We start from the raw sequence: 10,472 nt of genomic DNA on the forward strand, positions 1-10,472 counted from the left end.
TTGGTTGGAAGCCTTAGTGTAGGAGAAGAAAGCTTGGCCTGAGGAAAGGCCCTTGCAGGGAATCCAGGCTAGGAGGGGGGGGGGGGGTCGTGTATAAGAAAGACAGCCCTGCAGAAGGAGCTGGGTGAGGGAAGTTTGTGCTCTCTTCTGGGACTATCGCCCCTGGATAGCACACACTCACCCATCCAGATGGAATTCTTCAACACCTAAATAGGGCCGCCTGGTAGCCCAGTGATCCAGGGACAGAAGGAAGGACGGGGCAGGCAGTGCAGGATCCAGGAGAGCACAGGTGCCCCTGGAGCCCAGGCTGAGAGTGCCCAGGCTCTCTTACTGGGGGCCTTGAGGCTCACTGCTCTGGGTTGTTAGCCTTAGACTAGGAGCTTAAAGTAGGAGCAATCACTTAACTTTCTACTGCCTGTCTCGGACCTCAGATGTTTAAAGCATCACTGTCAGAAACTGGTTACATTGTAAAATAATTTTTGGTATTTATGGTTAAACTCAATCTGTTATATTATATATTATAATATATATGAACTCACAGAGAAAGTGACAGCATTCACAGGGACTGTATAGGTTTACTCCAGGTAGAGAATATCAATGCTGAGAGAAGACATGGACACAAGCTCCCATCCTTAGCCAGAAGCTGTGTCTGATTAATAACCATTCAGAGATGAAAAAAAATCAGTGTTCAGTCCAGCTGGGGATCCTGCATGGGATTGAACTAGACCCTCTGAATGTGGGTGACAATTACATGGCTTCGTCTGTTGTGGTGGTCTGGCAGTGAGTCAGGACATATCCTGGGTGCATGAACTGGCTTTTTGGAACCCATTTCCTATGGTGGGATACCTTGTTCAGCCTTGATACAGGGGGAGGGGTTTGGTTCTGCTTCAACTTGGTATACCAGACCTTGTTGACCCCCCACCAAGGGAGGCCTTAGCTCCTTTGAGGAGTGGATGGTGGAGATGGGGGAAAGTGGGAGACAGGAGAAGGGTAGGGAGGGGGAACTGGGGCTGGTATGCAGAATTACAAAAAATAAAAGTAAAGGAAAAAAATCAGTTTTCTAGATGGAAGTCTCAATGGGAATACAAGCCATTCATAAGTCCAGTCCCCATGCCAAACAGTAGATGGCCAACACAAAACGAACTCATTAGCATCTTTGGAGGTTCTTTGTTGAATAAGGCATTTTGACAGGGCATTTTCTTTTATTTCTTCTTTTATTTTTAACCTTATTTGTCCTTTGTGTATATTATGGCTTCTGTTTTTATGTTTTTAGGAAAGTCCTATGTGTACAAATAAGTGTTTCTCTTCATCAATGTGTATATCTTGTGCTTTTTCTTTAGCTTTTTTCTTCTGTTTGTTTTTGGTCCTATTCCAGTTTGTTAGGTTTTGTTTTACCTTACTTATTTTATGTCATTATTATTCTTTAGATGCCCGCTTGTTTTCTAAGGAGAGACAGAAAGGGTGCGGATTTCGATGGGGGGGAACATGAAGGGAATCTCAGAGGATGGAGGAGGGACAACCATGATCAGAATACGTTGTATGAAAAACACCTATTTTTAATAAAAGGAAAAAATATTTCACTCCTTTTGTATTCACTAGATCACTTAAAAATTGAGTGAAATGATATTTAAAATACTATGTCAATATTGATTTTCCTTGCAATTGCTCCCCTACTAAGAAGAATATACACTACTGATGCATAGAAAATTCAGTGACTTGATTCATGGGATGACTTTAATAGACTTTTATTCTTTAAATTTTTGTATCAATATATCTGTGAACTTAGAAAAACAATATTGCTTATAATAGTAATTGATATTGCTTCAGGTGATAATTCAGGATGATGGCCCTGAAAAATTGGATCCCAAATATTTTGGAGAGTTGCTTGCTGACCTAAGCCGCAAGAATACAGACCTATATCACTGCTTATTAGAACATTTGGAGAGGATTGGAGGAAGGTACTGTAAATGCATTATTTGTCTTGATGGTGCAGTTGTCACATATTTTAGTCCATTCTTGTAATTTTACAAATAGATGTTTAAAGTTTTTTATGTACATGCATTGTGCCTCAACGTGTTAATGTGTACCACATGTGTTCAGGTGCCCACACAGTCCAGAGGGAGCTGGAGATCCTGGTATTTGAGTTACCTGCAGCTGTGAGATCTCCAGCATTGCTCTATAAATAAAACTTGCGTCTTGTCAAAGAGCAGTATGTGGTTGCAACCACTGAGTATGTTTCTAGCCCTTAAAATAGACTTTCTGAAAGAGCAGGTTCAGGTTTACAGCTGAACACTAGTGCTCTTAATGAGTAAATAGAATGATTATATGAAAAAACCGAACAAATTTTTCATTTTAAAATAGTTAAGGGGTTTAGAGAGATGCCTCAGAGGTTAAGATCACTGGCTGCTCTTCCAGAGGTTCTGAGTTCAAATCCTAGCAACCGCATGGTGGCTCACAACCATCTGTAATGAGACCTGTTGCCCTTTTCTGATGTGCAGGTGTATATGCAGGCAGATCACAGTATACAACATTTTTTTTTTAAAAAAAAGGTAGTCAAGCTGATTGTGGTGGCTTCATACCTGTGATGGCAGCTTTCAAAAGGCTGAGACTGGAGGACAGCATTCATTTTGATGCCATCCTGGATTACATAGCTTATCTTTCCAGCTGGTGCTATTTAGCAAGTATATGTCTCAGAAAAGTCAAAACCAAACAAATAAAGGAGAGTTGATGTGTTTTATGAAATTCAGCAAAGATATAATTAATTTTAGATCAGTTAAGAATTGTATATGTTTTCTTTCGTAATGTACTTTGATGGCAAAAACTACTACTTGGGAAAGAAAATAAAATGACTGACATATTAAAAAGACAAAAGATAACAAATGCTGGTGTAGATGTGGAGAAGAAGGAAATGAATATTGTGGTAATGTACACTACTCGGTATGGGAAAGAATATGAAAGATTTTCAAAATGAAAACTAGAGCTACCATGCGATCCAGAAATCTGACTATTGGGTATACAATCAAATACAGTGAAATGAGTATGTAAAAGACACGCCTTCGCTTCCCTGTTCATGATACCAGGGAATGGAAACAACCTGATAATCTACCAGCATAAAAAAATAAATTCCTGTCATTTTTAACAATATAAATGGAATTGGAGAGAACTCTATTCAGTAAAATAACACAGACGCATAAAGCAAGTGTCACATGACTTAGATTGTGATCTTAAAAAGTAATTTCATAGTGAGTGTGGAAGGGCTATTGTCACAAGCTCAGTGCAGAAGTTTCAAAGTGGAAATGTTACTCAATGTACACTAAATTTCTGCTGAATAAGGACAAATTCTAGTGTGCTATTGCAGAGTGTTGACTACAGAAAATGATAAAAAAACTTTAAGTTTGAAACTTTTGATTTTGAGTGTTGTCCTCATAAAGAAAATATGTTTGATAGAATAAAAATGTTTTATCTTTAAATATTATATTTTATACATTATAACCCACATACTGTATTGATTTATATAGTATATTGTCTGTAACATAAATTATGGAGGATTATATGTTTTTAAATAAAAAACTCTATATTATATAATAGATAATATGCAGCTATATATTTTTAAATATATTTACCTTTTTATACGTACATGTGTGTGTCTGCATGGGTTTATATGCACTGTATGATTACAGATGCCTGCACAGACCAGTAGAATTTGAATTCTCTGGAATTGGAGGGAATCATTCATTTGTAGATGACAGCACATGGCCATTAAATGAATACCTAATGCTATCAAGTCAAAACATGAATTCAGAGTCATCTGGAAGATAAAGGAATGCCAATAGACTTTTTTAATTCAAAGTTTTCATTGGCTACATTCTTTTGCTTCTAAATCTTTATAATGTAGAATTTATATATCATATAAATATAGCAGGTATGACACAATATGTACTATTTTGTATACCTTTTAAGTTAAAGAAGGTAATATATTTTCCAAATCAATATTTATGTTTAGTGTCTTTAATATATTCTTTTAATCTTTTACCCATTTCTTTTCTATCAATTTTATCACCTTCCTACAATCATTTTCCTTAACTATTTTTGTTCCTAGGTAAGTATAATGCTCTCACTAGGGCTCTCTCTCACTTATCTATTTCTACTGCCATTCCTACGACTCACCTTCTACTGTCCACTCTCCATAGTATTTAGAAAGCTACCTAAGGGCTATTTTATGTAGTTTGGGATTCATGAAGTTTAATACAGGACTCAGTACCTGTTGACTAATCATTTACTTTCATTACTGTTTATTCATTTCAAATACATCAATGTACAGCTAATTATTAAATTTATTCCCTTATAAATACATGAATTTTCTCTTTTGTGAGGTTTTGATCATTATACCTAATAACATCCTCTCACATTACATGAACTAGTCTCTTCTTTCCTATGACCCAAAGAACTACCTCATGCATTCAATTCTTTTTGCACAAGTTTTCTATGTTAATAATTTTATTCCCCTCAATAACCTATTCATTGAGTGACCAGAATGTACCAGATATTGTACTGCTTATCTGTATTATAAAATTTCAAAACTAACCTCATAAAATTTCAGATGAAGGTCTAGGAGACATGTTATTAATTAAGATCACATAGCTACTGAGGGCTTGAGATATATTCAAATGTTTTTGAGTATTTTATTCTCTCATTTATAAAATATGACTCAGTTTTTCTGCAACACACTTCCTAGATCTTAATTTGGTCTAAGTGAACCTCTTTTGGTCTTTATTATTTCTGCATTTTTCATTTTTCTATATTCTCTTTAATATTTCTAAACCAGTACTATATACATGCATGCAAACTTTTGTACATATATTAGGCATGCCTTAAGAATGGGAACGTACATTTTTCTTTTGCTGCAGTACCTTGTCTATTTTTATTAATGTATGAAAGAGGTTTTTAACACTGACCCACTTATCTCTATAAGCAACAATTTGCTTATAAGCAATTACACAAGGGATAAAGGTAGGGACTAATGTGCTAAAACTCTCTTACCTTAAAAATTATTTCTGTCTTGCTGCCAGAATATATACAACTGCTTTTCTGTTTATTTGACATGTTCACATACATGTTCATGCCTCATTCTTCTACTATGTGCAGAAAAAGCAATTAGACAAAAAATAAAGTTTGGTCTGTTGCCCTTGACAACACTGTAACTGTATTCTTCCAAATCTTCACAATTCCTGCAGGAGGACATAGCAGACTGGTATAACCACTGACAATACCATAAGATTTGCCTTTATAATTTGGCTCCACAAACACTCTCTCAACCTCTGTTCAAATATTGATTTTTTTTGTTAAAAATTTTATTATCCAACTAGAATTTTGATCAGTTTGCTTTGTTTGGTGTAGATTCATATACTGTTGTTACCTCATGTTTTCCTAGTATACATAGATTAAATGAATTGACCATATCTTTAAAGTTTATGTTTTGGTAAAATGGAATGAATAGCATCAAAATATTAATAGAGAGAAACTAAACTCAAAATTGAAAGTGAAAACCATAGTGAGAAAAAGGAGGTAAAACTTGACAAACCCTGTAATTGTTTCACTCACCCAAGTACCATTTGCTGTCAAGCACTTCTACATCTGCCCTCAGATACACTGGTAAAAATGGACAATGTCCTAACTAATTCTGCATATTTTATTATTTATATGATTCTCAATTTTAGTAGGTCAGATAGTTTCAGGAAAATTATTTTAGTCAAACTAAGTGAAAGTTCCATTTTTGATATTTAAATTATTTTATTTGTCATTCTAACTTAAGCCGGTACTATTATGATATACAAAATATAAAACAGATAGAGCAAGCATTTTTATTTATAATTACTGAATCTATTGTTTCTAAAGTTGTATTTTTGTTATCTTACAGCAAACAAGACTTTGAGTCTGCAGATGCAGTAAGTCCAAAAATCATTAAAATTAAATACATAACAAAGTACATTGTGATTGTGATACCAATAATATCCTTTTATTTAGTATGTTTATTAGACTGGAAACACAGGTTAGAAAAATAATGTTTATATCTTTGTAATGACTGCAAATATAATAATTACAAAGAATAGTTTTATGACTGTCACTAGAATTTAAGTTGTCATTGTTGAATGTACAATTAAAATTTACCTGATCACAAAACTGTATTTAGAAGACATACATCTATACAGTAAAAATCAATTTCTTCAAATATGCTTGAAATAGTGTGTGATATCAACTTGAAGTGAAAAACCTTTAAGTATCAATTTCATTACATTGTAATTATGTAACAATTATTTTAAGTTAATAAGCAATCAAACAGAGTTTATTTTAACACAATAAAAAGAAAACTCACCTCTTGTGCATTATTTTTTTTTAATTTTATCATTATTTCCAGTATTAATCACTATTCTCCCTCCATTCACGAAAGTAATTCTATATATCTTAAATTGACTTATAAAAGCATGCTTTTTTAAGTTTCTCTCTTAAATTTAGTTGAAGCTTACAAATGTTGCTGTGGCAACACTGCAATCTCTCGAAAGTCACCATAGCCTAAAGCAAATTTTCTTTGAATCCTATAATATCTATACATTTATATTGCAGTTTTCATAATTTAAAAATTAAGCTTCTCAAATATATATAACACCCAACAAAACTTAGTTTTGGAGGATACAGTGATGCTATTTTCAGTGGAATTTGAATTTTTGTATCATTTTTATTATCTCCATCATCATTATTATTTGCTTTTATTAGATAGAATCTCGCTATATATCATGCATGGCCTTGAACTTATTATGTAACACAAGTTAGCCTTGCTCCTCTTGCCTCAGACACTTGGGTCCTGAGAATATTGGCATATACAACCACAAGCATAATAAGTAATCATTTTGTTTCAAATGACTTTTCCTTACCCCTTTGGTTTTGGGGTTCAAAGCCAGGACCTTATAATACATGCAAGCACTGTATCACTGAGCTCTAGCCTTAAAGTGATCTTTTAAAGCAGAAATGGAATCTTTGGCTGGTTGCCCAAATCTTTTCTCTAACAATCTCTGGAACTTAGTATTATGTTGATGTATGTGTAATATAACTGAGTATTTAAAAGTGAGAATTGGTAAAACTGCGAATGGTATTCTTAGAAACTATTCTTTAAAAGGTAATTTAATCTTCTGCTATCCTTCTAAATATGCTTTTTTATACAAAAACCTATGAACCAAAGCCCATAAGATTAAAATATTGATGCTTTCAATGGCTAAATTCCATTTTCTTACAGTCAGAAGACATTGAGTCATTGATTCCTAAAGGACTATCAGAGTTTACAAAACAGCAAATTCGTTATATTCTGCAGGTAAGATGGGATCACAATGTCCAACTTTGCTACTAAAATCTTATTATATTTTATTTTGTCATGTTTGGTGGTCATCTCTAAGAAGTCTGTCCTTTTCTAATGTGAGACACAAAGGAAGTAGTTCCAGAAAGGAGAAGTCTGGAGTACTGAGAGATGTAGTTGGAGGGGAAAGTTTAATCAGGATACATTCTGTGAGGAAAAAAAAATCCATTTTCAGTTAAAAAAAGAAACTTCAGATCAACTTATACAAATAACTTTTTTTTAAATTCTTAAAAAAAGTGTCGGTGTGTGTGTTTGTGTGTGTGTTTATGTGTGTGTGTGTGTGTTTATGTGTGTGTGTGTGTTTATGTGTCTGTGTGTTTATGTGTGTGTTTTAAGAGATCAGTTCTAGGAAAATGCGACCAAGCATGATTCTCATAAAAATCATCTCAAGTAAAAACTGTGTTCCCCAAGAGTTGACTATAGTTTAATTAGATAGGATCACACTAGAGCTTAGTCTGATCACTATGACTAGGATGTCTGGCGCTCAGGAAATAAGTATAGAAATATTATTACTTTCTGTAAATTGTTCTTATCCACTCTTCCATGGCTTAGTACCACCTGATTCCAAATCATGGTCTTTTCCTTCTCTTCCCTGCACCCATTTCACACTCCAAGTCCCTCCCGTCCTCCAATTCCAAGTTCTGGCAGCGAAAGATGCAAAAGCATGGCCTTAACTTTTCTGGGTTGTAGAAGGATTGAATCCAAATGGAGCAGGAAATGCTCCTGTAATGAAGGGGAATCCATAAATCAAGATAGAAGCTAAGGAAATAAGACTAAAAGTAGCATGAATTAAGAAAATTTAAAAAATGCTATCCAGAAGAAAAGGAACCATTGAATATATCTTATGGGAAAGCAAATTAATCCAGACACTATAGAAATCATTGTGTTGGATCTAAAAAAACTAAAAATAAAACTGCTGTCGTAGTTATGGTTTCTATTACTGTGATAAGGGTTTATTTTACCTTATACTTCCGGTTGTCTGTCAGTGTGGGAAGTCAGGGCAGGTGCTAAAGAAGAGGCCTTGCAGGAATGCTGCTATTGGCTTAATTCTCTGATCTGCTCAGTCTACTTTCTTATACAACTCAGGATCACCTTCCCAAGGATGGCACTGCCCACAGAGACCTGGGCCCTCTCACATCAATCATCAATCAAAGCAATATCCCACAGACATTCACTCTTCTTCGAGATCAAATACATGGTATTTTAGAATTCCATTTTGATCTGCTATTATTTGGGGGGTGCATATTTTTCAGTGGTTTCTCTCACTATCAAGTTATATAGTGAGAGACTTAATCCAGTGTGTGGATTTGAACATTTTCCCAGTTTTAGAAAATTGTAGAAAGCTTTGGGGTTTTTATGTCTCTTTATCCTTATATTTATAATATTATTCTGAAACATTTCTTCGCCTTTCATAAACAACATATTAGTATTATAATTTTGTTTCAACTACCAAACATAAATAAGAAAGCTCAACATAATTGTAGCCTGTCATGTTTACCCATATGATTTTTCCTTCTTAATGACCAACATTTCTTGACTTAGAATTTTATTCTATTTAGAAAAATTCCTTTAGCTAGTCTTTAAAAGTAGGTCTAATAGTGACTTATTATTTCCATTTTCCTAGGCCTGAAAAATTTCATGATTTGATTTCTACATTTGAAAAGAAGCTCTATTTCATTGGATATAAAATTTACAGTTCATATTTTTATTCTCTTAGCATTTGAAAAAATATTGTACAGTTTTTCCTTTCTCTGTGATTTCTAGGAGAATTCTGCTATTCTTTTTAAATGGTTTTCCTAGTAGCTAAGGTTACTCTTGTGCCTTTCAAATTCTCTCTCTCTCCCTCTGTCTCTGTCTGTCTCTCTCTCCATTCCTGGATTAATGTATGGAAGAGTCTGACTCCTTCTTTCCCAATTCTAACAGTTCTTATTATCTTTTTATTGGCATCTATTGACCGATTTTCCTTTTCAACTTCAGACTTTTCTTTTGTCTTTCAGTGTTTAGTGAGTCTAGTCTAGATGGAAACCTGAACATTTTGATACTGTGTTATAAAACTCTGAGTCTTATTCAGATATTTTATTTTAGAAGGTCAACTCCTCCAGTAAAGGATCAGAGGAAGTAAGACAGTTTTTATTACTGCCAATTGGAAGTCAGCATTCTTATAATTGGCCTGTCTACATATGGTAGGATGGAAGGCTTAATGCTATTAAGAATACAGGAGAGCTTGGAGTATTATTTTTGTGATGTTAGGATGAAAGTTTCAACTCTGTACTCTGCTTTTCCTGACATGAACATAGTAAATAGGGTTGGTGTATTGCTTTAAATCTTTTTTTCTTTTTTTTTTATTGAGAAAAGGAAAAAAAAAAGTTTCCGCCTCCTCCCAGCCTCCCATTTCCCTCCCCCTCCCCCCACTCCTCTCCTCCTCCCTCTCCAGTCCAAAGAGCAGTCAGGGTTCCCTGCCTTGTAGAAAGTCCAAGGTCCTCCCCCATCCGTCCATGTCTAGGAAGGTGAATGTCCAAACTGGCTAGGCTCCCACCAAGCCAGAACATGAAGTAGGATCAAAACCCCGTGCCACTGTCCTTGGCTTCTCTTCAGCCCTCAATGCTTGCCATGATCAGAGAGTCCAGTTTTATCCCATTCTTTTTCAGTCACAGTCCAGCTGGCCTTGGTGAGCTCCCAATAGATCAGCCCCACTGTCTCAGTGGGTGGGTGCACCCCCCGTGGTCCTGACATCCTTGCTCATGTTCTCCCTCCATCTACTCCTCATTGGGACCTTGGGAGCTCAGTCCAGTGCTCCAGTGTGGGTCTCTGTCTCTATCAATATCCATCACCAGATGAAGGTTCTATGGTGATATGGAAGGTATTCGTCAGTATTGCTATAGGATAGGGTCATTTCAGTTTCCCTATCCTCAGCTTCCCAAGAGACTAACTGGGGACATCGCCTTGGGCTCCTGTGAGCCACTCTAAGTTCAAGTCTCTTGCCAACACTAAGGTGGATCCCTTAATTAAGATTTGTGCTTCCCTGCTCCCCTATCCAACCTTCCTTTATCCCAATCTTCCTGTTTCC

The 10,472-nt window shown here is 35.3% G+C and overlaps 1 protein-coding gene across 2 annotated transcripts in view; it reads left to right on the plus strand.

The window, feature by feature from the left end:
• Pof1b (POF1B actin binding protein) overlaps positions 1–10,472 on the plus strand; it is an 89,372-nt gene that overhangs the window by 48,621 nt on the left and 30,279 nt on the right. For both annotated transcript variants that reach the window (XM_050130223.1, XM_050130222.1), the window contains exons 7-9: positions 1,828–1,958; positions 5,918–5,945; positions 7,289–7,363. In XM_050130223.1, coding sequence (XP_049986180.1) covers positions 1,828–1,958; positions 5,918–5,945; positions 7,289–7,363 — 234 coding nt within the window. The remainder of the gene's footprint in view (positions 1–1,827; positions 1,959–5,917; positions 5,946–7,288; positions 7,364–10,472) is intronic.

Source organism: Alexandromys fortis, unplaced genomic scaffold (genome assembly GCF_014885135.2).
Source record: "Alexandromys fortis isolate MF-2015 unplaced genomic scaffold, M_Fortis_MF-2015_v1.1 scaffold_230, whole genome shotgun sequence".
Taxonomy (NCBI): domain Eukaryota; kingdom Metazoa; phylum Chordata; class Mammalia; order Rodentia; family Cricetidae; genus Alexandromys; species Alexandromys fortis.